Genomic DNA, 27,457 nt, shown 5'->3' on the forward strand with positions numbered 1-27,457 from the left:
GGGGACTTAATTTCCTTTTTCCCCGGTCTTACCGGGCGATTTCTTGCTGTCGGGCTGAGCTTGGTTGGTGGAGCCACGTGGGTAGGAAGCGGAGCTTGCTCGACGAGGGTCGGAATCGGCGCGGGGGAGCTTTTGCTGCTGTTGCTGTTGCCGCCGCCGCGTACTTCTCTCGGCCCGGGACGGCCCAAGGAGTGCTGTTGGACGCAGTTATGAATAGTGCAGCAGCTGCGAAGCTTCGCTCTTGTAATGGGCTGTTTGCAGTGTATAAACCTAAAGGGCCCACTTCTTCAGATGTATTAAACCGTCTTAAGGGGAAGCTGTTCGCAGGTATTTCTCGAGAAGAGGGGGTGAGAAGGAAAGCACTGCTAACAGGAACGGGGAAAGCTGGTTTTATGTATATTTACTTGTACTTAGAGCTTTACTGTGCTTATTAGTCGAAGCTCTCTGGGAAGCGTCCAGGGTCACGCCTAAAACCATCGAAATAGTAAAACATTATGTAAAGCCATATGCTTAAAACAGAATAAAACCGAATTTGTAAGCAGGATAAAGGGTTTCACCGGTGCAAAATACTAAAGATGCAGTAAAACTGAAAGACTAAGCAAAAGAAAAGGCCCTTCCTCTGCTGCCCCAAAGACTATAGAGTAGGTGTCAGGAGAGCTGCTTGATGGAGACCAGTTTACAGCTGGAAAAAATCTCTCTGTGCGAATCACCTGCCTCACCTCATTTAGTGAGCCACGTTCTGAGGGTACCAAGGCATGGGGAGACACCTGGAGGAGAGCTTTGGGACCTAGCAGGTATTTATGGAAGTCTAGCTAATCAGTAAGTGATGTAAGACTCATAGGGTTTGGGAGGTTGCAAAGGGACTAATGTGCACTAGGAACTCTGTGCCCTACATATTATTACCTCCTGATTGGCAACTGTCTGTACACAGGGTCTGATTTCCCAGTATAATTTGCAGCTTGGAATGTAGGAAGTTCCAATCAGTTTTCCATATAGCTCAGTATTGTTGGCCCTGGGTTTTAGGTAGGGCTCTACTATTCCTACCTATAGGTGCCTGGGATAGATAGGAGACGGGGAGATGGAGTTGCTGCAAATCACTTATGAAGAAATGCATGTACAAATGATGGGCTTCTTTCTGGCATGGCTTTCAGACAAGTCTTCCTGTAGGCCGAGACAGTCATGCTGGCTAGAAAGGATGGCCATGATAGTTCAAACACATTTAGAGGTTGCCAGGTCAGAGCAGGTGGCAAACATCTTGAGTACTCACAACTCCCTCTTTTATCTTCTTAGCACCAAAATAAAAGGGGGGGTGCACAGACACAAATGCTATTGCTGGTCTTCTGCCAACCATGTAATCAGTTACCTCTTAACTTTTGTACCAAACCAAACATTCATAATGTCTTGGGAGGGGAGAGGATATGACATAAGTGCAAGGCCTCCAATCCGTATTGGGACTCTAGTGTATCAGTATGGGTTGGACCCCTTACATCTTTCATAAAGCATTTTTCCAATAGCTAATTCATGCTGGTAATGTTAATAAAATTAATAACTGTTTAGTGCTCCTTGATCCTCATATGTATGAGAATAGTATAAAAAAAAGTTGACCAAGGCTTTGTGTAGCTCTGCTGTTGACTTGTAGAGTTTTGTGCTGGTATTCCTGGTTTACAGTAATCCAAAAACAGGTTTATATTTATAGATATGTGATACAACTCATAGGATGAAATGGTAATCAAATGGTAATGGTAATCTTTGGTTCCATCTTTCTAAAGGACCTAAGTGTTCTAGGAAAGTGTGTTGTTAAATAATAGCTAATATTGGTTCAGTATAAGATAGAATTGAAGCATGCAGCAGTCAGGTCCAGTTCATCTGCTGTTGTTGCTTGATTCTGATAGGGTATCAGTATCATCTTGAGAACAGTTTGCGGTCTTGTATCTCTTCTTTTCATAACCAGCAAGGGACTTGGCCAACAGATGCACAACCATTATATGGAATTAAATGTGGGAAATATATTGAGATGCTGCTGTGGGCTGATGAAAATATTTTGTATAACCAGCAAATAAGTAAATGTGATGTTCGTTGTACATTGATATAGAGAAATATCAAAAGAATTATCTCATAGCAACCAGTGCTAGAAATGAGAAATTGCTCTTAGGTGACGTGTTTAATTTACTGTATGGCAATTCCTGGGATTCTGCTTTACAATTTTTCTCCCTCCTTCAGATTAACCACTTTCTATTGAATTAGTTATGCCACTTTCTAATTGAGTAAGCAATTTATGTGCCTTGTTTATTATTGCTACAAATGTATCTGCACCCTCTTGTCCTCTGGGATTTTATTTTTTTTCAGAAGCTGGTATAGTGGAGCCTACCAGAAGAAAAAGGAAACAAGCTTTAAAGTTTGGACATGGTGGGATTCTGGATAGCAATGCCACTGGCGTACTAGGTAATTTGCATATTGGTTTGTTTGGCATTTAATTGTGATGTAATCTAGTGAAATACTGTACATGTTCCACAGGGATCCCTGACTCTGGATCCCACCACCATTCGAAGTCCATTATTTATTTTTAGTTCTTCTCAACATATGGGATATATTAAGGACATTTTATGCAGTCATGACTTCAGGTTTCTAGTATTTACTTTGACATCTGAAGTCTGGCTTTGAAGTCATAGCTTCTAGGAATCTTAGTTTTCTGAGCAAGTTGCATGACATTTTCATTGGGCAGTACCTTAAGGCTTCCAAACTTGCAGATCTCTTTAAATGTCCTCAAGTTTAATGCATTGGTAATATTTGTCTTACACAGCTGGGGAAAGCAGGCATTCTTGACTTTTCTAGGTAGAGTGAAGAATTTTATAGAAAGACTTACGAGAGAAAGTCTTTCACTAGTCTTAGTAAAAATCAAAAGTACAAGTTACACTCCCTGGTTTTGTGTGACTGTGATAACACTGGAAGAACAGCTCTGTAGTTCACAGAGTAAAAGCTAGTATGAGGAATTACTTTTTTGCCTATGGTGTTCGCTTTTATCATCCTTAAAGAAGGCTTGAAAACAGAAGGTTCAACTCACCTGAGGTTCCTCTTGGTCTTTGGCCAGGGAAATCATGTCAGTGCAATATGGCCTTACATTCTAGGTTGTTTTGTTAGGCTACCCTAATCCCTTCATAGTAAAGATAGCATGATGTTTAAACTGCACACCTGTACTACTATTTAAGGGTTGCTGTATGCCCAAGGTAAAAGCCCTCTTTTTGTCTACACGATTGCTTTCCAGGAGAAGGGTTGTTGTCATGAATGACTGGCAACAATTCTATTCTCCACTTACTTGGGAGTACACCCAGTTGATCTAAATAGGACTCACTTCTGAGTAGACATGTATAGAATTGCACTTGGAACCTCTCCAGTGTCCTTTGAATTTGTAAACCATTTAGAGGTGAGAAATGTGAATAGGATTATTAGCTCAGGCTTACAAATAGGAAGGTTGAGATAAAGAGTTTGTAGGGATAATCAAGTTTTTAAAATAGGCTGGAATACAAATTGACCACTAACTGTGAGATGATGTTGCTGTGTAAAACTCTTGATTGACCAGGTGAATGATTGGTTAAACTTCTGATATGACTGAGTGGATTTGCCATTATGAACTATTTATTGTCTTAGTAATCATTGCATGTTTATTAATTAACAGTATTGTGTGTTTTATACTTCTTATAACTTAATGCTGATTTTTCATGGAACTTGGTATTTCTAGGTGCTTTTTCCTCCTGGATAAAATCTCAGGTCTTGGACATGGTCTCTTAGTGGTCTCCCCCTTAGAGAGAAAATGGGAAGAAAGGATTCCTTTTGGATCCTCAAACTAGCCAAAGGCACAGGATTTCTTATTTGAGGGTGGATGCAGAACACTCTGTAAATGAGGGGTGGGCAACTGTTGATGGTATGGTGACCCTTCTGCTCTCCTGAGCATCACTGTGCCCTGCATCTTCTACCCATGCTACCAAAGTGGTGGTTGCCAAATTGCTGGAATTGGCTGGCAGCAAAGCCCCGTATATTTATTTTGGAACAAAGCATGTTGGGAGTAGAGATCTTGCTCCTAGAAGCCCAGGAAAGACAAAGCTGTTAATGAGAAACAAGCTCCACCCCTTTTTGCTTTTCTCTGTGGCCCTGCCTTTAAAATTTAACAATGTGATGATGAGGGCTTGGGAACTAGCAGGGACTGCAGAAAGGAACAGAGGGCTACTTGCAGCCCACAGCCTGCATAAATGCCCGTCTCTGCTTCAAAGACTTTCACAACATTGCTTTGTGTAGGTGCAAGAATCCATGTGTCAGCATGGATGACCATCAGCTGCAGTCTGTGTAAACTGTTAACTGCAATTAGCTGCTCACTATGGAATTAACTTGAATTGTGATTTGATTTTAGTCAAGGAAAAACACAACAGATCTTTAACCAGGGCTATTTGAACAGCAAATGGTTGCAACTTCCTAATGTGTATGTTATCTAAGCTGTTCTGTCTTTGCTTAGCATGCCTCCTTTTATAGGCTACTGTTACTGAGCAGTCATTCTTCCAGGGTCGAAGACTGTGAATTCTTTAAAGTGGCTCAAAAGGATCCCTATGTAGAGTTGTAGGTATTTTAGCAATAAATTACCTTCATTGCTTTTCTTTCTCAACTTACTGAAAGATCATGTGCACCAACATAATTTTTCTTCTAGGAAGTATTGCCACCATTTGGATCAATTGATCCTGTTACCAGAAGGTGCTAGAAATGTGTGAAATAGTGCTTCTGACTACTGTGATATTTTACAGCGGGCAATACTAAAAGCAGAGATAGCAGGGCCAGTGTTTTCAAGTCATTTTTCTGTTTCTTAACAGTGGTTGGCATTGGAAAAGGAACTAGAATGTTGAGCAGCATGTTGGCAGGTTCTAAGGTAGGAATATGGGATGCCTTACATTTTCTTCAATCCCACCTTCCAAATTGTGCAGGCAGACTACCTTTGGTAGACAAGACTTCTGCATGCAGAGTTTCAAGGCTTCATGGATGGGCAACAAGGATATATAAAAGTGGGTAGCACTTACAGGGTTCTGCTTGCTCTTTCCAGCATCCAGTTCTTATGGTTTGGGGGCTGGGGAACTTCTAAACAGAGCTGTGGAAGGCAATCTGGAGTTGGAGTTCCAGCTCCAACCTCAGAATGCCTTCCCAAGGTTGGGGCTAGAACTCTGACCTTTCCTGTTGTCGAAGATGCTGACTAGTGGTCATAGCATTGTTCCCTAAATGTATTTGCATTTCTAGCTCATTCTATCTGATCATTTTTCAATCTGGTTTCCATGTTTACCACTCGACTGTACTTTACATACTTAAATAGAATTGAATCTGTCCCAACAGCAACACAATTATCTTTTCTTCTTCGTGACCTCTTCTCTGCATTTTGGACTATTAATCATTCTGATTCTTATTTGTGTGATACTGAGTTTTGTACCTCTCATTTGTCTTCATTTTCTTCTGCAGTTAAATGTTTCCTTTATTAAATCTCTCATTTTCATTAATCTATCAATCTCTTTCTATTCAACTTCTGAGTTACCTTATTTAGTGCTTTTCTATTGTATTCTTGCTATTGGTATTAAATTACTTTTTTCTATCCCCAATTTGTCATCCTCTTTGTTTAATCTTTCCTCTTGGCTTGCTATTTCTTCATAGTAGTCTGCTGGCCCTTTGAAGTTAAACCTTTTCAAAGCAGAGCTTCCTTTTCCTCCAGAGTCTCTCTCCCTATTCCTGTTGATAGTATCATTTCTCCTTTTACTCATGGCAGTTAGTTTAGTATCATATTTGATCCTTTTCTTTCTTCTCCAATTGTATCGTTAAATAAATCCTATCATTTCCAGTTCTCAGCTGTTGTAAAAATTTCACCTTTTTCTGTTCATTCTTCTCATACTTTGGTTTAGTGTGTGTGTTTTTCTCCCAAATGCGTTATTGCAATGCTCTTCTAGCTGATCTTCTTGATGGTATTGTAAGCTGTTAGGTTTTGTTTTTATGTGCATCTTCCTATCTTGTGCATACAAATATGTTCAGGTTTTTCTGCTTTTAAATTTTCTTCCTTAGAAAAATTAATGAGTTGCCTTTTCATACTCAATTCGAGATTGTCATCTTCAAATGCATTCTTAATCTATATTTTACCTATTTCTCATCTCTGACTTCTTTATGTTCTCCCCGTTGGGCTTAGTTCTTTTTTGATTCTTTGTTTCTTGTAACTCCTAATTCTTTCATTTCACATCTTCATACTTCTGTTATGATTTGTTACTGTTTGAATTAATTGACCAATCAAAATATATTCAGTTTATTCTTTGTCTTTTTTAAAATGCAGTAACTCACTGGGCCCAGTCCATACTAAGTATCAAGTGCGTTAGTAATTGCTAGTACAGAACCCATTGATATCTGCTAGCATATGTCTGTTTTTTTAGCCTCCTTTCCAGTTTTATTGTGGTGCAGTCCAGTACCTTTTGTGCCCAATACATGTAAGCCTCAGAACTTGGCAACTTCTTGGGTGCCCAATGCATGGAGTTAAGCTTTAGCACTGCCATTCCTTGCACTCTACATCCCCTCTAGACTTCACCTAGGAAGAAAAAAGGCTGGGTCACCCCTTGGATATGGCCCAAGTCATTGGCTCACACACTGCCTTCCCTCACTCAACCATGCCCTTTTTTCTCCTCACCCAGGCTAGTTCTTGAATTCAGAGATAATGGCCTGTGCAGTTCTTTTTATGCCAGCTCTGAGAGGGATGGGATGGGATGGGATGGGAGCGCCACATTTGGAGTTCTAGCTCTAAATCTTCCTGCGCCCCCCCCCCCCCCAGCACAACTCTAAAGTGTAAATCAGATGAGCATGGCCTTTTTCTTCTGTGCTTCATTCAGTGCTTCCTATTTTATTTTTCTTTATACTAATATACATTTGTGTTCCCTGATGAAGATGTACTTTTGAGAGGTTATTTTTAGGATACACAATTTATAATTTTACCAATAGAGAAAATTTACCATCAACTCAGCTTACCATTTCAGTAATTAAGATGGGATACTCATACATCGTGATTCTCTTGCCTCAAGGATTTTTGCATAAATAAGGCTATATTCCCTTATTTACAGCCAGAGGCCCAAACTTGACAAGCTCCTGAAGCAATGTCAGGTTTGAAAATGTAATTGCAATATGTATAGTAGTGAAGTACTTTGGACTTCAAAGGCTGGGAAAGATTAGAAATGTTTAGTATATTTTTAGCTATCTTTTACTAGGTACTTTTCAACTGGCACAGAAGAACATTTGGAAGCACCTTGTGTTGTCTAGCCCCTGCTGTATTAAAAGGAAAACTAAAAATGAGTGAGTTTTTTTAAAGAGGGCTATTAAATCAATAACTTCCAGCATTTTGCGAGTTATCCTTTTTGCAATGTATCAGGATTTGGTGCTATGCTTGAGCAGGGAAGATGAGGAGGGAATGGTGTGGTAAATCTGAGCATGTATCTGGTGAAAGCTTCCATCCAGGGTGAGTACTTACTCTGGTGGTCAGCAGTACTATGACGTTCTTACCTCAAGAGTGATCCTGACTGTTAGAACTGGTAGAGTTGGAATTCAGCAAATTGTTCCAATTTGAATTGCCTCCTAGTAGGACATTCCTACTAGGACAAGAAAAGATTACCAGCTAGTTGGTATCATTCATAGTATCTGAGTGGGTGAAGTTAAAATACGTACACGTCTAATGCATTTCCAGTTTAAATAAGAGGATTTTCTAGTGGGGGAAATGGAATTTAGAATATTCACAAGGTACTGGTCCTCCTGTGCGCATCATTTTTATTGGAAATTTGTGGAGAACAGTGTTGCATGGCTGACTAGGTGATGCATTTTTACAGCTTAATAATTTGTAGTCTTGATATGAAGAAAGGTTATGTTGAATTCTAACCTATTCTTTTCCTGAAAGCCCTTTCAAGACTACCACAGAACTCTTAGCAGGATTCTACCTTAAGTATATAGGCTGTGGTATGCATCAAGGTGGTCACCTTTTCCCGCTTCAAGTATGCTGTTGGCAGCAGCTGGAAACTTGCTGAATGTGCAGATACACAGTTAATGTGCTTAAGTTGTTGCTGCAGGGAAAGCATAACAATTTAATCTGCATGACCATGTTGAACACAGCTGCAGGACATATTACACTTCCTATTTCATATGACATGTGGAATTTGGAGTGTGATATTAGCCAGGGCAGTTCTTTGGTTGCTTTGGAAATTATTCTTGGTTAATTGAGATCTCAATTTGTGCACATTGGTAAGTTTTAAAACAGAGCTTAGCCCTCTCAATGCATGAGATGAGAGGACAGGAAGATTCTACTAACTGGCTATGTAAATGCAGCTTCAAAAGTGGATCAAATAGCAGCTGCTGAAAAGGTTAAGCAGCCTTAGCCTTCGTCTCTCAAATTTAGTGTCCCGCACCATCTGTAACTGTTTTGAATAAGGCGCTCTATCATCCAACAGCAGATGTACCTCAACTTCATCAAAGCTAGTGGTTGCTGGCATTGACTTTGTTTAGGTAATAGCCAAATATATTTCTGTTGCTGGATACCATCCATCCATTCATTTAATGGTGACACACAGTGGGGCTTCCAAAGTCCTCCAGTGTTAAGGATGAAAAAAAGATGATGGGAACAAAGGAGGTTTTAGCTTGTCATTGTCTTAAAACAACATGCATTATTTATAGTCAGCTAAATTCCCAGGGATCTGCAAATGGGCAGTGGAAGCAGTTTTAATTTTCTCAAATGAAGCTGTATTATGCTATACAGTCCTCTGCTGCCAAAGGAGTTCGTGGGGGAGATAGCCTACTTTCCTCTAGAGTAGGACTGTTGCCGACTTACAGGGATCTTGGGACGTCCTTCCCTAATCACAGCTTCCATGGTTTTAAAGCAACATGCACTTATTCAAAACTTGCATCCTCATCACACTTGCCAAGGATGCACATGTATCTTTGTATAAACAAGCATACAGAAAGTTAAACTAGTCAAAGAGGCATTTGTTGAAATGTGTTAAAACTTGTAATGTAAAGACAGCCTGGAGAGCAGCACAGAGTGATGTCTTTTTCTGCCCTGTGTTATAATTGGATAACAATTATATCTAGAATATCTAGAACTGCAAGAGCCAAAAGCTCAAAGCAATCCTGATAGTCCTGAAATTCCAAAAAGTCAGTAGTTTTTGGAATACATGTGCTTTAGGAGACTGTAGCTGCATAGGATGAACTTGAATTACTATGGAAGGAGGCACTTTTCTATTATTGCAGATTGAGTTCTCTTTTTCAGTGGTAACATGCCAATTATGAAAGAACCTTCCCAGGGAAGCTCACCTGGCACCCATGCTCAGTGCCAAATGAGGATCTTTTCATTCTTCCAGGCTTTTTAGTCTTCAAAGAAGTGTGACTGGTGCTGCCATCATCTATGGGCAGTTTGCAACAGTTTTACACTGCATTTTATTAGTTTTGCCTGTTTTATGGTGTTAAGCTTAATTTGTGAAATGTCCAGAGAGATTTGGCCAATGGGCAGTGGAGAAATACAGTAAATATTTTTATGATTTAATGACAATGAACAATGCATTGGAAGAATAGATATTTCACAGGTTATCAGGACTTGGTTCTCATTCTAATACCCTGCCTATACAGCAGTATTTGCTTTGGCCAAGCACACTTACCTTGATAGGTTATTCACCCTAATGGAGATGCTAATTTATGGCAAAGAGGTAAAATTTAGCAATAGATCGCTTTACTGATGTTTGGGCAAAGCAGTTCTTCCTGGAATCTATTAAACACCTGCTGTGTGCAAGTAATTATTGCAAATGATGATAAACAATTTAAATTGGATTTGAGTTCTTGTGAATGTATTTAAGTCTGCAGACTGGCTTAGCTAAGCAAATAAAGATTTACGGCTTCTTTATTAGGGTAACTTGCTGTTTTGTTGTCTGTAAAGCTGAACTAGCCATTTTTTCCTATTATACTCCATGGTCTTTTTGAAGGCCTATTCAGCTGATGGGGAGAATAATTTTTCCTATAAGGAGTAAGACGTGTGACCATGCTGCCTATTAATAACCTTTCAAAAGTGACATCAGTTAACACTAAAGAAACAACTTTCAGATTAAATGGAAGATGATGTTTTGTTCATTTATACATCTAAGTCATAAGTAGTTAGAGTGCTAGAGCTCAGAAAATTTCATTTCTTGTCCCCACTCAGCTGTGAAACTCACTGGGTGACTGGCCTAGGCCTGAGTTATGCCTCTCAGCCTAATAGGGTTGTTGTTGCGAGGATAAAATTATTCCTTTCTTGTGGACGTAATGAAGGTGGCATATGAATGTAATGTAATGAAAATCTCCTGATGTTGCAGTCCTCAAGTACTTACTTGAACAAATCCTGAAACTGTCATTAGCCATTTGATAGAATTTGCAACTTTGAAGGAGAAAAATTGATCCCTGTACTTGGAACAAAAGCACTCAGCTCAATCCTGTGCATATTTCCTTGGTAAGCCTAATTGAAAACAGTGAGAATTGTGAGTAAACATGGATAGGATTTAGCTGTCAACTTGTATCAATACCAAGTAAGAATGTATAAGAATGTCATTTTGTTTGCCAAACATGAAGGCAAGACCTGAATGCAAGCACTAGCGTGTGTCCACTGAAAATTTTGCAAATTGTTGAATGCTTGCAGCTTTGCAGTGAGGAACATAAATTAATCTTCTGATTATGAGAGAGAGACTGGGTTCAGATCTTTGTACTTCTCCCTCCTTGTATACATAAAGAAGTAGTCTAGAAGTTCAGGTTAACAGCAGCTGTCACTTGCCATTGTGTTCAAAGGCAACAGTCTGTAGATAGTTTGGGATCCTGGTGTACAAAGTTAAAATCCTCATTCAGATACTGGTATATCATTGTTTTTCTGCATTTGGATGCCTCAGCAACTAGGGCCTGCTTCTCAGTAGAAGCTTCTGATTTCTTCACAGGGGGAAGGAAGGAGGGGAACACATAATAGAAAACAATTTTTAGTATTAAAATGCAATGTGTTATGAATAAATGCAACAAGGAATAAACTTATAGGATTAATCTGGGGTCATTTCTTACACTGTGAAAATAGTGTTGCAATTTCATTATGCTGCCATAATGTTAAAATGGGAAAAGAATGATTTAAAAAATATAACTACTTAACAGGGCCTTATATTTCCATGCAACCTGAGCTTTCCAGTTTGACCCAGTGGAAGTATCCCCTGCAGTCACTCCTTTTAAACATTAAAACCTTTTAACTTGCTTCCTATGCCTTGGGCTGCCCTGTAAGCTAGTCCAGTTCCAAACTAGAAGGGATTCTAAAGGGTGAAACTATCTGTCTACTTGGAGGGAAAGATCTTGCAGTTCTTCAGCAGTGACAGAACAGTTACAGCATCTTGCAGTTAAAAAAACAGTTCAGTGTTAGTATGAAGTCAGCTTTTTCCCTCTGTAGAAAATTTATTCTAAAAGATGTGATGTTGGTCTGTATTCATGCTGGCTGCTAAATTTAGATTTACTCTTTCTGAAACCCGCATCCAAATTTTAGCCTTAGTTTGAATTGTTGAGCTCTTCTGTTTTTATTACCTGGATTTTATTTTTATAAACCATTTTTAGTATAACTGAGATGGGATAATTTGTATGTTCTCCCTTCTCTTGTCTTATCTGTGAAGAGAACTTATTTTGAGTTACAGCAGGACTCGGGCATCCACTGGTTCGTTTACCACAGTTTCACTTAACTGGATTTGACTGTGGTCTAAAAGAATGACAAAGTGCATTTTTTAAGTGAAAATTTTTGATCAAACAGCATTAATCTTATAAGCCATCATTTGTTTTAGGATTTTTCAAAAGCCCTTTAATCCTGGAATAACCTTTGTTCACCAGGTTCCCATAACATGAAAACCCTTGAGTAGGGGTTGCATATATGTAACCCAGTGCCCATGAACACTGAAGCTTTGTAATGGCATCCTGTTACTACAAGCCACATGCATGCTGTTTGAACCTAGCCCCTGAATGTTGTTGTAAAGACGAACAATAATATAGTAATAATATGTTTGTTTTAAGAGCTAATGATAGCTTTAGAAATAAATAAATCATTCTGAAATTACTGACATTGCATGAGAATTAAATGTTGTGAGTACAATCAGGAATCCCATAAACAGAATTCTGCTTATAGGAATTCTGGAAGAATGGGGAAGGTGATTTTCATTGATTCCTCCTTTCCCTGCACCACTAGTGCCATGTCCCAAGCTGTTATGAGGAATCACCAAAGCTTCTGGGGCTGCTTTCTGTGTGGATCAGAGGCAAGATGGAATCTAATCTCTTTGATCCCAACAGAAAGCCGCTCTAGGAATTTGGGTGATTCTCAGGGACAGCTTGGGATACGACATGTAGTATGTGATCCATCCATTCTCTGATTAGACTGTGATATAGAACGGTAGGAAGCTGCCTTGCCCTGAGCCAGACTTTGATTTCACTAGCCCAGGATGAACAGTGTTGGCTGGCAGATAGATTTCCAGGATTTCAAGCAGGATTTCTTTTCTAGCTCTACCTAGGAAAGCTGGCGATCGAAGCTGGGACCTTCTGCAGGCAAATGACTGTCCTACTACTGAGGCACATTGTGACAATTCACTAATTCATTCTTGACCACTTACTGGGATGGCACTGAAAACAGCCTTCCTGTAATTCCGTAGCCTGGTTGTTCTGCATCCCTCAGAAGTACTTGCCTTTGATTTCCACTCCTGCTGTGTCTCTTTGGCTCACCCCACCCCCCCGTCCCGTGGCTGCCGGTGAACGATGGCTGCACTGTATATGTTCAGGACTGGTAAATGTTTCATTACGAATAATACTATGAAATCTTTTTGTGACTATGACCCTGATTCTTTTTTTAACTGCTGCAAGCAGCACTCAGTTTGACTGAAACTTATGCTTCAATTTCATTGTAGAGATAATATTCCACTTCTCCTTGTCTGCGTTGTTGCATGTACAGTTTTCTTTTCTCTCCCTGAGGATGATAGCATTTATAGTGAAGACTGAAGTCTCATCTCCCTCTCTCCCTTTTTATAACCTGATTTTATAGCTCTGTGCAATCTTTCTTGATGACATGTTCACTGACATTGATGGATTCCCATGTTAAATCTGCTTTTTAGTTCAATAAAATATTACAACAATAGTATTTTTCATGGCTGTGACTTTTTATAATGGCCAATTAGTGATTTTTATGAGCACTCTGAATCAGAAAGAGTATGCGCATGTGTAGGAAAACATTTTCAACCCCAACCTGGTGTCTTCCAGATGTGTTGGACTACAGCTCCTATCATTCCCCCCCAGCATGGATAGTGGGTTTTCTGATTAGGATTATAGGAGCTGTAGTCCAAATCATGTGGATGGAACCAGGTTGAAGGCTGCCCTACAAGTATGTTTGCTTTTCCAAAGCATAACTTCAAACTCTATATTTCATTAAACTTCTTTGGTATCCCACTCTGACTTAAACTAAACTGCACACTAATATGTATTTTTCCTCTCATAGAAATACACTGTTATTGCAGAATTGGGAAAGGCAACAGACACATTTGATTCTACTGGACAAATAACTGAAGAAAAACCTTATGGTAAGTAATATGCTAATGTTGACTGCAGTGCTTTGCTTACATCATAATGAAGAAGGTATCAAGTGCAGAATCTTAGCTTAGTTTTGAAGGACTGATGTTAGTCTAGCTTTGGGGCAGGTGGAAGGTAGCATTGGATGTGTAGGTAGATCTCTGGGTGACAGGTTGATTGGCAAAGATTTCTGGCTTCCAGTAGTCTAATGATATCAGGAACAAAATGGCTCCTTTCCCACTCCCACCAGAGGTGGTAGAAGGGATGACCCTCTGTGGCCTCAGATCTTTGCTTTGGGGCCCTCGTTTGAGCCTCTACTGCTGTTCTCCTTCTCACCAGGCAGGTCCTGGAAGACCAGATAAGTTTCCTATAGCCAGGAATGAAGGTAACAGCTATGAATTGATTTCTCCTGGGGAGAGATTACCTCTCCTAAATTTCTTAGAGCAGACTAGACAAAAGCAGAGATCTTAAGGTCAGAATAAAGGCTTTATTAATATGGAGAAAAGAAAATCACATTTAAACTGAATAGAAAGGTGGGACGAAACCTTCATATCCATTCTTATGTTTTATTTGTGAGTTTTCTAAGTGATGCAGTAGCCCAAAGGCTCAAAAGGAAGGTCCCTAGAACATGTAAGTTTTTGTGGTGGTGGGCAAAATAACACTGTAGCCCAGAATATATAATGTGAAATAATTATCCCTAGTTTTCAGTATTCCTGTGACCTACTTGTACTGTGTGAGAAATTGTATCATCATATTTATACGTTCCATTTCTTGGCAGCTTGAACAGAACTCGGCACCCTAGTTGCTTATGTTCCATTTCGGCTTGATCCTCTCCCAGATACCACTAGTGGATCACGTTTGATATAGCCTCTCTTCTGGCTGACGTGGAAAGGACTGGAGCTTGAATGCTTTGCATTCAAATGGTCTCAGGTTCAGTCCTCAATATCCCTGTTAGGATCTGAAACTTGGAGAGCCATTAGCAGTTAGGTGGTAACATCAGCAGCCTTCAGTTTGGCCTATACAGGTGCCCATGCCCCAAACCCCAATACATTCCTCCTCCCACTACAAAATGCTCTTACATGCTTGCCACTCTGCTGGGTCTCCCCCAGTTTAATAATGTGCCTCTCTCTCCTCATTTGCCTGGTGTATGTCAAAGCTGTTCCCAGGGCCAATTGGCTGGACAGCAGGATATGAGTGATATGATTTCAGCACCCAGGCAAGGAGGTTGAAACCTTTCCACCTTATTTATGTATGTATGTATGTATGTATGTATGTATGTATGTAAACATTTCTATGCCGCCCCTTGCTGAAGCCTCACATGCTCAGGTGCGGAACAGCGAATGTCTGCCTGTCTGGTTGTGGGAAAAGAATGTATATGAGGGAGAGCTGGGGACAATTGCTTTGGTCATGCCCGCTGCCAACATGCCCACTGCATGTACCACTGGCAGGCAGCCTCTGCCTCACCACCAGTCTCTGCAAAAGGTAGTCCACTGTTGAGACAGTATTAAGCTAGGTGGACCAAATGGTATAAAGCAGCTTCCTGTCTCAATTCATGCACAGACATCTTTGCAAAGGCACCATGTTTCACGTTTCTGCTTACAAACATGCAGAATCACTAGTCTGTGAAGCATGTGGGGACTGCATGCACTTGGCTGCATCCAAGAGTCATCAAAAGGCTTGTGCACATCCTGGATATGGATCTGTTTGGCTTAAGGACACAAAACTAGCATGGAGTAATTTTGCTCTTCTGAGCTTGTGTTCCACTGTCAAGACAGTTCTCGGTATGCCTGGAATGAGACAAGATTAAAAAACAATTCTCCCTTGGTTCACAGTATGGTGTGTAGGTAGTGTCAATGCAGAGCAGCAGAGTTTCATGTGCAACATAAGGAAAGTAACTTAGTTCTTGCTGAAGACGACTAAATGTGACGTCTGCCGGTGAAGTGATACTCATAAGGAAGGTAGAAATTCATTGCTTTGCTAGCGAGCCCCTTACTTAGTCAGAAAAATCCATTAATGTTTACCTTCATTACATCCACATGGGAGATGATAGTGCTTACTAATAAATGAGGCTCATCATGCAAAGGGGAAGACCCTTGTTCTTACAGCTTCCTCAAATAAACACTTCTGGATTTTTCTGGTGCCTCAGAATACTCCAAGATTCAGACAAACAGCTAAACAAATAAGGAATAAAGAGGGAAAGAGAAAACACTTTCCAATAATTGAAATGGTTGCTAGGCTGCTGTTTTGTATGGGTTGCTTTTGATCCTAGGCAAAGATGCTTCTCGGTGCTTCTGGAAAAAAACAATAATGCCACTAATTGGGGAGTAAACTTGCAACTACTCCCATTAATTCCTTTAGAACTTACACAGAAGAAAGCTGTAGATAGCAGTTGCTAGGAAACCAGCTATGTGGCCCTCTCTATTTATAGTACCCAGTAACAGGTAAGTGCAATAAATTATCTTCTGTTACCTTGTGGTGATAAAGAAGGTTTCTTTGGACATTTCTGTTTTCCTGTTTGATTGTGTGCGCTGTGTTAGCATGTATGACATGCTCTTAAAATACCATTTCTGGTAGCTGCCTTGCATGTGCTTAGGATAGGGATTCTGCAACTGGGATGCAGCCGCTGGGAAGACCCTCTGTCCAGCTGCAACCTCCCTGATGTTATCTGATGGACATTCACTTTTAGGGAAGGGCTTTGATACAGATTCTACAGTTGTGAATGGTTGTTTTGGTTATTTTGCGCTAGAAGGACTTAGAACTGAATGTGTTGAACATTCATTAAAGAGTAATGATGGTGCATTAGCATAAGCCAATGCCTGCATAATGCAACCAGTGGTTGCTAAGGCCAGGGTGTGTATGGAAACAACAATAGTGAGTATTATCTTAATTCTGCACGCATTTGTAATTGCTGTACAAGGCCGTTAGTGTTGTCACTAGGGCTCAGTTGGCTACCAGTCTCTGAAAAATTGTTTTAAAATCCCTAGATTTTCAAAAGGTTGAATCACTGAAGGAAAAGATGGAAATCTTCTTGAATACCTTCCAGAGCAAAGCCATAGCTTAGCTTTAAGCAAGCATTTTGAAGCATAAGCTAATACTAAACTTTTAGTTCCATGAAAATCTCGAAGGGCATAACCCTATCAGGTTTCTGGAACATTGGAAGATTCAGGGCATCCTGTGCCCTGCCAGACTGCTGCTGAGAGGGTGGGAGGAATAACAGAGTGTTTTCACCTGTCAGTCCTTCCTTTAAACTTCTCCCCTGTAGGTGGGCCTTTGACAGGAGACATGCTGGAAGTTTTTTTTTTTTTTTTAGCTTTCTGGCATATGTGCAGAGCTCCATGGAAAGGAGACGCTTTCGTCACATTGCTGTCACACTCAGTTTATGGAAGGGAAATGGGACAAAGAAGGAAGGCAGGGCTAGAGCTGCCCTTCCCTTTATGAATGTGCCTTACTCAGTTGGGAATGCCTGAATATACCTTAAAAGTTAACTCGCTCTCTCTGTAGTTGAGAGGCACAGATCTCACGCTGCATACTATGGCTCAAGTGCAATAGTATCAGTCCTATTTTCCATGGCTCATATTGTTGTGAGCCACTCAAAGAACCATGTTGTTGGGCAGCTGGTGTAATAACTAGAAGAAAGAAAGAGGAAGGAAGGACGAACAGGCAAATCTACTTTTCAGAGAAAGCAGGAACCATGCAGGAATTTGGAGCCTTTCCGTATTCCAGTAGTTGCTGTCCTGATTGATTTATGAACTGCTGCAGCATTTTTGTTAATGATACTTGATTTAAACTGCTGCTGGGCACGGTAGCTGCCTCTGCCATCCAGGTTCTAAACTGTTCTGTTTGTATAAAATGAGATATTAAAGTTGCTTCCTTCCAATACAGCATAAGAGATGAGATGTTTTCTTTTCAGAGAATAACCCTCTTATCTGTATCGCGAGAGCCATCTGTTCAGGAAGAGAGCTGCAAGTGCCAAGAAGAAGTAAAGAGGAAGGATGAAAACGTTAGAAAAAGAAAAGCGACCCATGTGCTGCATTCTTCAGCAAGAAACCATTGAGATTCACTAGAGAGAGGGCAGATGAACAGAGGGAATGTTCCAATTAATCATTGGAAAGACAATAGCCAAGCCCAAATCTGACCTTTTGGGCAGAATCCATATGTCTGAAATCTGTCTCAGTAATTAAACCAGAGGCTGTGGAGGTTGAACTTCAGCACCCCAAATTCCTTTCCATTGGCTGTGCCAATAATGGTAATGGGCATTTGGAGGGCCACAAGCCCCTGGTCTCTATCTGGAACTGCACCATTTGCTTTGACCTCCATAACTCAGGGATCTCAAGCTTTCTTGCACCTTTGGGCTCATATGGGAATTTGAAAAATGGCTATGAGCACTACCGCAAAGCGTTTCCCAGGGTCCAGGCTTGCTGCAACTTGTTGCCGCATGCTAAACTACAGTGCAAGAGTAAATAATGTCTGGTGCTCCACATGCTGTTGGACCACAATCCCCATTAGTCATAGCCACTGCAACCAGTAGTGGGGGATGATGGAAGATACAGTTAACAGTATCTAGAAAGCTACGTATCTCCCATCTCTAATTTAGCATGACATGAATGTGGCTTGTTTGAATAAACCTAGTGGGTATCCTGCCTTTGAAAATCAATTTAAAATGTAATACAAAGCACCTGCCAGGTATCAGTCCTTTGGAGACTTTTTCTAAAATGGGAGGTGAATTGTGGTGGGATGTTCGTGATTCTTTTGAGCTGTCTATTGGGAAGGGAGGGAGGGTTGCAGAGGCAAGGTTTGTTTACTGGATTGGATGTTGGATGTGAAAAGTGAGTGTTATAGTATAGAATAAATTTGGACCTAGACAGCTGGAGCATTCAATTGAAAACTTCCTAATCTCTCATCAGGAAGAAATGCTTTTGTTCACCAAGTATTTCATAGTATGACTATTACATTCACTTCTTCCACAATGCACGTCTGAGTTATTCAGAAGAGGCTTTAGGTAGACTTGTATTAGCATATGTTACAGTTCGATAGAGAAAGTTGTTCATACTGTCATATAGCTTATCAGAAAAATAAGCATTGAGATTGGAGTGGAAGCAAATAAGCAGCCAGATCCTGTATGTAGGAGAGTTTTTTGTTTGTTGTTACATTCCCTGCCTCTGCTCTTATTAAGGCTACTGTGCACTGAAAATTTGCAATCTAAAGTAAGTTTCTGAACTTTTCCTCCCTCAAGCCACACATGTGTGCACTCAAAATAATTTGATGCAGATTAGATACCTCTAATAACTTTATTTGCTTGTGTTTATTCAATCCACTTTTGTCACATTCCTCTTTCAAGGAGATAAAGACAATGTATATATTATCCATACTAGATAATAGCTGGCTTCAGATTATCTGCTGAGTTTCATGACTGGGAAGGTTTTGAACCTGGGTCTCTATATTCCAAGCCAGCGTTCGTTGGACTTGACCAGCACTTGATGGTAGAACAAATGGAAACTTGGTGCTTTTCCATCCCCTTCCAAATACAACTTAAGCAATATGTTTCCACATGTAACCCTTGCGCATTACTTCACTGGAAAAGCAGGAAAGTGCACAAACAGGAAATGACAGAAACTTTGATTTCTTGTCCCCTTACAGTCATTGTTGCATTTGAAGTTGTTCCAAGTATTTACTCTCAAGATATAGGTCAGAGGTACTAAACCCCTTTCAGTCCAAGGGCCAAATTTCATCACAGAGAAGTTCATGGGGGGCCTGAATTCCAGTGGCAGATGGGATTGAGTGCAAAAGGGATGCGGTTCCTGTACGAGTGGATTGTTGCTTAAAGGAACTAAGCCTCAGAGGAGAAAAACCTGCATGAAAGCCAAGAAACCATCAGATGGTCATGAAATGGTTGGGGCCAGGGGGGAGGGGGCGGGGCAATCTGGTGAACCCAAAAGGGCTTGATTTCGGAACCTGAGGTTCTGTACCCCTAATTTAGTTAGTTGGATTCCAATGCATGTGCATATATACTTGCCTTAGTTTAAACAAGGTATGAACTGTTGCTCTTGATTATATAATCTAAGAGAAATCCCTGCTGCTGGAGGAAGGGATAAGCAGAAGATTTTGCATGCTCATGCTGTTTAGGTCTATCTTACTTCTTGGGCAGTTGCCTAAATCTTTCCAGAGTGAGGTGGGGATAATAGATGACCCTCAGCCTATCTGAAATTGTCCAGGTTGGCTTTGGCTGCTGATATTTTCCTTCTGTATACCACAGCTTCAAAATATACTAGAAAACCTGCACCTGCAGATCTGGATCATTAAGCAGCAGCATGTATTAGCTCATCTCTGCCCTTTGTTCTCATCTGTCTGCTGTATCTCATTTGTGTGTACCTCATAGTTTAGTGTCTCCCTTGGATATGTTCTTTTATTACTTTATTGGAATTAACATCAAATGCCCAAAATGAATCTCTCTCTTGTGGAATGCCCAGAGTTCATCAGTTGCTTGAATGTAAGCCAGTGTTGAAATATTTGTGTGCACATGTTTTTCTCTTTTGGCAGACTGGATAACCAAAGAGGATCTTGAGGCTGTCCTGCAGAAATTCACTGGAAACATCATGCAAGTTCCCCCAGTGTAAGTGTTTTGATTAAGGCTTGATTTGTATCCTTTTATATCCTCGGAAAGGCTGCCTGCAACAGCTTATTTTGCTGGTAATGGAAAGCGTCCTCTGTGCAGCAGAAAACTGGCACAGCAAGGCAGTTTTCTGCCTTAAAAGAATAAATTATTGTGACAGAGTTACAGCCAGAGGGACAGTGACTTGAACAACACATGCAAATGGCCCCTTGATGCCGGCTTTTTGGACTCAGCTCCAGGTTTTCAGGTCATTAGTGAGGCTGACTTTTTGTACCTTGGCTATTTAAGCCAAATTCAGCTGCTACTACTTAATAGGCAGGGTTGCAATCCTTGAGGCGCATGTAAACTAAAAGGAGAGGTTTTTCTAAATGAAGTCTTCCTTGGATGGAGGCTTGGGTTGGACCATACTTCACCCTGATTGCACTTCCTGTGGAATACCCAACAGTCCAGATGTGTTGACCAGTGAAATCCTCAGAGGTCAGCTGCCCTTCTAATGCCTGTCTCTTTGTGGAACCCTGTGTGCATGCCCTGGAGTTAAGGGGTATATTGGCCATGGGGAGGGTTCTGTAGCTCGGTGTATTACCTGTCGACCTTCTTTGATGGTCCTAGTTCTCGCTACCATTTGCTAAACAGTGTAACAGTTTGACTACTTTGTATGTGAAAAAGAGAGTGGCAGAGAGTTACTGGTAAGACTGGTCTACCAAAGGCTGAACTGGCAATACTGGGAAACAGTTGTCCTGAGAATAAGCAGATTTGACTTGGGAAAGCCAGTCTGATTGCAGGAAAAAGACTCTCATGTCAACTGTCAGTCAAGTAGGCCTGAACACCTGCTGATTTAACATGCTAACTTAAAATGCCAGTCTACCAATCTTGACATTGGTCAAGGTCTGTGGTGCTTGACTTGCTTCAGAGAAACTTGCAAACCTACAGTTGGATTCCAAATTGCCTCCTAAATCCAGTTGTGCACAATCAAGGTCACTCTCTCATTCTCTTAAGTTGAGGAACAAAGGAAGCCCTATCCCACCTGATGCATTGCTCCAGGTGAGATGCCTTCTTAGTTTCCTCTCTTCAAAAGCTACAAGTTCAGGCATAATTATTGTTTCTGTGTCAGGATTGTTCTGTGGTTAGTTTAGATTTCTTAACTGTGCCCCAACATTTAGGGAGATCATTTGGAAACAACTCTAAATGTGCAAAAAATACTTGAGGAGCATTAATTACCATTGTGGTTATGTTGTGTTGTTATTAATATGCTCTTGTATGTGCTCCCTAATCAGCTATTCTGCCCTGAAGAAAGATGGACAGAGGTTGTCGGATCTGGTTAGGAAAGGAGAAGGTGTGGAAGCAAAGCCTGCCAGGCTAGTCACCGTTTACAGTCTCACTCTCAAAAACTTCGAGCCGCCCTTGTTCACGCTCGGTAAGGGTCAAAAGCACTGGATATTAGTCTTGCTTCCTTGAGCAGGCTCTTCCCTTTTTTCTCTAGTATGTGTGCTTCTCTACGTGCACTTGCAAGGGTACAACACACACATGCATGCACATCTGTTTATTCCTATCCTTTTTAGGAAAAAGGATGGACAACTTGACCTGTAGTGCATATGTTTTAAGAGAGGTGCAGAATTTATTATTTATTGATATCAAAGAACTGGAAGGGAAATTGTCATTTCCAGTTAAGTGAATTGTATAAGAAAATTTGGAAACAGCTATTAATGACAAGTTAATGTGTAGCATTAAGGTGAAAAAAGGGTCAACAACCAAGAATAATGACATTTCAGGGTTGTTCATTGAATACGTATTAATGAAAGGGAAGGGTATTCAGCCTTTGTATGATTTATTGCAATTTTGGATGAGGAAGGGGCTGTTCTGATAGAAGGGAACTTTAGAAGAAAAGGAGAAGAGAGGTATATAGATGTGAATAAATAATGATTCAGTTCATTTGTATTGTATTTTTACCTTTTTATTTTTTGTTATTGATATTTTTATGGTATTAAGTAAATAAAATCAAAAGGGGAGGTGTAGAATCAGCTATTCTCCTTCCCACTGCAACATTGCAAACCTCTACTCATTCTTTTTTCCCTTCAGCTGAATGTCTAGATCATGATCTTATTCATTACTACAACCTTCATTTCTCTGGTGTTCTTCTTTCACAGCTGAGTTCTCTTTCATATCCCTATCCCATATTTGTGGAATTTCCTCCAATGAGATATACATTTGTCTGTCTCTAGCTGTTCTTCAATGGGCCTTGAAGAACTTTTAATCAATGATGCTGGGCTGGATTTCTAAGCTGCCATGGTTTATTATTTTTATATTATGCTTTCTGTAGATTGCTGGTCTAGGTTTGAATGGCTTTATGGTTCCATTTTAGTATTAATATCCTGTGGGTTCATGTTATGTTTTTAAATTGCTTTAACTTCATTTTTGTGAACTACGTTTTGTGAATTTGTCTGCCTGAAAGGTATCATAAGATTATTGGTATACATAAATAACCCAAACTCAGCTTCTGAAAGCATTTCATTCTCCTGCGTGACGCTCTGTTCTCCAGACTCTTCCGTTGTCTTCCAGCATGCTCCCATAGTCAGCATGAAGCCCTTGTCCTGTTCTTGAATAGCCTCCACAGCACTGTCCTACCCTTCCTTTTCATCCTGCTGTCTGTCTCGTCAGTGATCTCTGCTTCTTCAGCTACTCAGAAGCATCTTTCTCTTTATCGCCACTCTGCTCAATCTCCTTTGCTGCCTCTTATACCTGAAATGCATTCTGTGAACAGGCAGATTGTGCTACTTCTCTCTAATGTCAAAATTTTCCTCAAACCCACATTTTCTTTGGCTTAGCCTGTATATTGCTGCATTTGCCCCCTCCCTTTCTTTCATTCTCCTTCTGCTGTTTCCCCTGTAGTGAGCGAAGCTGACCGCCACTCTTGGCAGGCTTCCTAGGTCATCATGACGAGGGTTCTGGAAGAGGAGGATGAAACCTTGAAGAAATGGAGATAGGAGTTTGGGGAACCCCTGCTGCCCACAGGAATGTTTTGAAAGGGGTGGAAGGAGGGGAAGGCATTGCCTTGCCCAGTTCCTGACCCCATGGCAAAGCACTGGGAGGGACAAGCTGCCAAGATTGAGGGCTTGCATAGTGTTTTGCTGGTTTTCACCAGCAGAAGCCCCCCTGAAGGTAGGGTCCACAGTTATGCAAAGTGAATTTCTTTAGGGGGACGTCTTCAGCTTGAGTTCAGCTTTTTTGACATGAGCAGAAGCCAAGCTTCCAAGCTCACTTAGACACCTTCAGAGTTGCTTCATCTTGCAGCTGCGAAATGTCAATAAATATCAGCTTGGCTAAGAGGCTGCCTGGTATTCTGGTACTTTAGGGCAAGGAGGAGAGGGCCAAGCTCATGAGATCCCCATTGTTAGCCTGTTTAAATGTTAGTTCCCAGAGTGGGGACCTGCCTGTGTATTTGTGCCCAACTGCCTCTACGGTGCAGAAGTGTGTAAAGTATAATTACAAGCACAAACCTTAAAGGGCAAATAAACAACCTTCCTGTCACATCCAATAACAGTAAAAATATGAATGGCCTTTTCTAAGTTAAAGAGCTTGAATAAGTGATGTGGCCATTATCTTAACAGAATTAGGTTACGTAAAAGCTTGGCTTCTCCCATGTGAAGATCTTTTCCAGGGGGCCTGATTCAAATGCCCTGACCAAATGCATGTTGGCGGTGGTGCCTTGATTATGGATCAGGCTTCTAGAAATACTCCTCAGTGCCAAAGCTTAGTCCAGGTACATAGGCAGTTACAAGATCCATTCTGAATAGCTGTGGCCTTCCATTCTGCGGCAGTGGAATATGTCTCAGTTGAGAATCCCTGACAGCATCTCTCTGGACTTTACCTTGTGGTTTTACTAATAGTCTATGAGGGTATTAGTAATAGTCCTGCTAAGCCTCTTTCCTGTTATTCAGACGGGAATAATAGTCATGAAGTTCTGTCCACCTTTGTGTGGTTAAAGGGCAGTTTGCACCAAGCCAATGGTGGTGAACCCACAAGATCACATGTGTAAGCTCTACCTACCCCTGTACGCACTGAGTGTCCTCCAAAAAAGTGTCTCTTGTCAGCCTTTGCCTTTTACCTTGTAAAATGGGCATTTCGGTAACTGGACAAAAACAGTGTTTTTATGGCAATCGAAAGCCAACATAAACCGCTTTGCCTATTTCAAATGTGACGTACGTGCAGGCTTGTACAGGTAAGCGATTGATTGAGGTTGTGTTTTACTTGCATGCTTAGAGTGCCTCTCTATTACCTAATGCACGCCTATGTTTTAATATATGGTTTCCTTTCAGTGGCTGCTTCTATTGACTGATTTATTTTCAATAGCTTATTGTAATCAAAATGGCAAAGGAGAGGCAAACTTGGGAAGGTTTGGTTTTGCGCATATGAGTTGCATCCATTTCAGTGCTTTAAAAACATGTAGAGCTAGTGTTTTAAAACAACAGCTTTTATCTCTAGTAGGTAAATATGACCTTACTTGGCATCTTTTTTCTTCCAAACAAAGGGCCTGAAGTTCTTTGTGAAAGCCTGCAGCTGGTGGTTATAAGGAGAACGATGATGGAGCTGGTGCATTTTATTTCTGTTTGCTTTTCTCTCTTCACTGCCTTCACAATCTCACTCTCACATATGTTACAGGATGAATAATTTATATTAGTGCCCATAAATATTTTAATCATTCTCTTGTTTGCTTAGTGCATTTTTGCATTTCTATGTAAAGTAGATTTTTGTACTACATTGGCAATTTACCATGTCACTGTTAACATTCCAGATGTTGAATGTGGCAGTGGCTTTTATGTCAGAAGCTTGGTCAACGACATTGGCAAAGGTAGGCACAGACAAAGTGCAGTCGCCTGGGGAGCAAATGTTCCTGTTAAAAGAGGATTGTTTTTACTTTCTGTATCTCTGGCTGCCAGATTTATGTGCCAGAACCGCTGCACTGTTTGCTGTGACTTTGCCCTTGTTAGCATACAGTGAACTTGACTATTAAGGGGTCCAGTGATAAAATGGTGGGTAGACAATTGAATTAATAGCAAAAAACAAAACAATTTTCTTTCCTGCAAGATAAATAGATTAGAATGTCAAGGCAGGATGTTCTTATCTTTAAAGGTGATGTGACAGTTATTCAAAACCACAATTTGCAGAGCATAATATAACTATCCCACTTCATCCAAAGATTAGCATGATCATGGAAAGTTGCCTAGCTACATCCATTTTTAAAAGCTACTTTCGCTTCTGTTCAATATGTACAAAATGTACATACGATACTGATAACTGTCCACTTGTAACAGCTGTTGATGCTGTACTCTCTTGTGGGCAATAGCTAACTCAGTGAGATCATTCCTCACATTATATACATATAATAGGTTTGGAAGAATAAATGTGTAATATTAATAGTAGTTCTGTTAGTGGCAGCCATGTGAAAAGGGATACAAGGTCTGCAGTTAGGGTGCTTTTCATTTTTAAAGAAATAGTCACATTTAGCTTCTCATAACTTTGGCCTCAGATTAGAAATCCTACCATAAAACATCTGGACACAATAGGAAAAGATCCTCATTCACGCATAATACCGAGTCATGATGTGGTTTATTGATATCCAGCTATTTGTTCGATCTGTGAAGCATATAATCCATGGATTGTTGAACAGCAACAACCCAGAAAAAAGATCCATGTTTTGCTGTTAAGTGTGAACATCGGCTTGTGTCAATGTGGCTGGCTTGCTTATGCTACTATCCACCTTCAAACAGAGCCATCCAGCAAGAGCAGGCCGAAAATGAAACTACCATGAACATTGACAGAAAGACTGGGAGAAAGCAACCCAGAAATAGGGAAGTAAATTCATGGCTAAAGCAACACACTATGTTTAACACCAGCTGTGTATAACAATACATGTGAACACTGCCAATGAGTGTCTTGTTCTAGGACTGTATTGACATAGCATGTGTTCAGCATAGTTCACATGCATTCTTACAGCAGCCCTGTGAAGCGGGAATGGAGAACTTGTGTCTTTTCAGATGTTTGGCCTGCAACTCCCATGAAGTCTCACCATTGGCTGTGTTTCCTAGGGCTGATGGGTGTTGTGGCTCAAAATATCTAGAGGCCCACAAGTTGCCTCCCTCTGCTTGTAGGGTAAGTCAGTATTATTCCCCTCCTCCAAGAGATTGAGGAGACTGAGGTTGGAGGGGCTTGCTGAAGGCCAGCTTGTTCATGGCAAAGTCAAGATTCAAACCAGAACAAATTCTGATTCATAGTTCATTCTCTTAGCCACTGTTCTGTGCAAGTCCTGTCTGCTTAACATCTGAAGAATACATAAATCAAAAATGCACCTTTAAATGGTTTTGAAGGAGAATGTACTGCTATAGTGATTATGCTGAGCATAATGCAATTTTACTATCTTTTGTTACTGGCATACTGATTCAAGTGATATGAAATGTTGATGTGAACGCCAGTTTGATTCTTTTGTTTGCTTCATTTCGATGCCATAGAGCTTTCCTCCTGTGCCACCGTACAGGAGCTGACCCGAACCAAACAGGGACCATTTACACTGGAAGAACATGCACTTTATGAAGACAAATGGACAATTGATGAAATTGCTCAATCCCTGGAGTGTTGCATGCCTCTTCTCCAGGCAGAGCCATCTCGTAAAAAATTAAAGACAGAACTGTCTGAAGAACACACCATGAGCAGTGAAGATAAGTGATAAGTCAAGCTAAGGAAAAAGACCGAATGACTGAGACATTTTAAGATTGCTCTGGGATTGTCTTGTCTTAACCTGTAAATATACAGTCCTGTGCATGGAGGATGACAAATTACAATACAGTGAAAATGATGTTTTTCTCTCATTTCCGCCCATGCCAAGCCACACAGGAAGATGTCCAGCGTTTATTTCTACTCATAATGTCCATGCTGCATTGTAAACATATTCATAAAGGAAGGAGACTTATTACTATACCCTTGGAGAAGGAGCTTGCAAAGCTCATATTATTCTTATTCTTAAGCGTGCTCTAATTATTTTATTTTACTTCTCTGTTTCTTTTTTATGTTACTTGAGCAATTATGTTCCACTTTTCATAGCAAAACATGTCTGCAAAGCTGTTTTATTTATATTGCGATTTATATCCTGCCTTTTTCCTACAAAGGGCTCAAGGCAGCTTACATCTCCTCCTCCATCTTATCCGCACAACAACAACCCTGTGAGGTAGGCTGGGCTGA

At 40.6% G+C, this 27,457-nt stretch overlaps 1 protein-coding gene across 4 annotated transcripts; it reads left to right on the plus strand.

Annotated features, from left to right (window-relative positions):
• Positions 1-27,194, plus strand: TRUB1 (TruB pseudouridine synthase family member 1). Of its 4 annotated transcripts, none has more exons than XR_006415619.1 (8): positions 1-327; positions 2,347-2,442; positions 4,854-4,909; positions 13,547-13,628; positions 20,155-20,227; positions 21,502-21,641; positions 24,753-25,073; positions 26,731-26,822. XR_006415619.1 is itself a non-coding variant. In XM_044439557.1 (8 exons), the coding sequence occupies exons 1-8, from the start codon at positions 210-212 to the stop codon at positions 26,943-26,945; spliced, it is 834 nt and encodes a 277-aa protein (XP_044295492.1). In that variant the 5' UTR covers positions 12-209; the 3' UTR covers positions 26,946-27,194. The 4 variants fall into 4 exon arrangements, 3 of the variants coding, with proteins under 3 accessions (XP_044295501.1, XP_044295492.1, XP_044295483.1); XM_044439557.1 differs by having other exon boundaries at positions 12-327; positions 2,350-2,442; positions 25,017-25,073; positions 26,731-27,194; XM_044439548.1 differs by having other exon boundaries at positions 16-327; positions 25,017-25,073; positions 26,731-27,194.
• Positions 27,195-27,457: the final 263 nt, after the last annotated feature.

The sequence above is a fragment of the Varanus komodoensis genome, unplaced genomic scaffold (genome assembly GCF_004798865.1).
Source record: "Varanus komodoensis strain SLA01 unplaced genomic scaffold, ASM479886v1 scaffold1, whole genome shotgun sequence".
NCBI lineage: Eukaryota > Metazoa > Chordata > Lepidosauria > Squamata > Varanidae > Varanus > Varanus komodoensis.

Coding starts and splice junctions, on each gene's coding strand:
- TRUB1 (XM_044439548.1), top strand. CDS start 210: ATGAATAGTGCAGCAGCTGCGAAGCTTCGCTCTTGTAATGGGCTGTTT. Junction 2,443..4,853: donor CAATGCCACTGGCGTACTAG/GTAATTTGCATA, acceptor GTTTCTTAACAG/TGGTTGGCATTGGAAAAGGA. Junction 20,228..21,501: donor ATCATGCAAGTTCCCCCAGT/GTAAGTGTTTTG, acceptor CTCCCTAATCAG/CTATTCTGCCCTGAAGAAAG.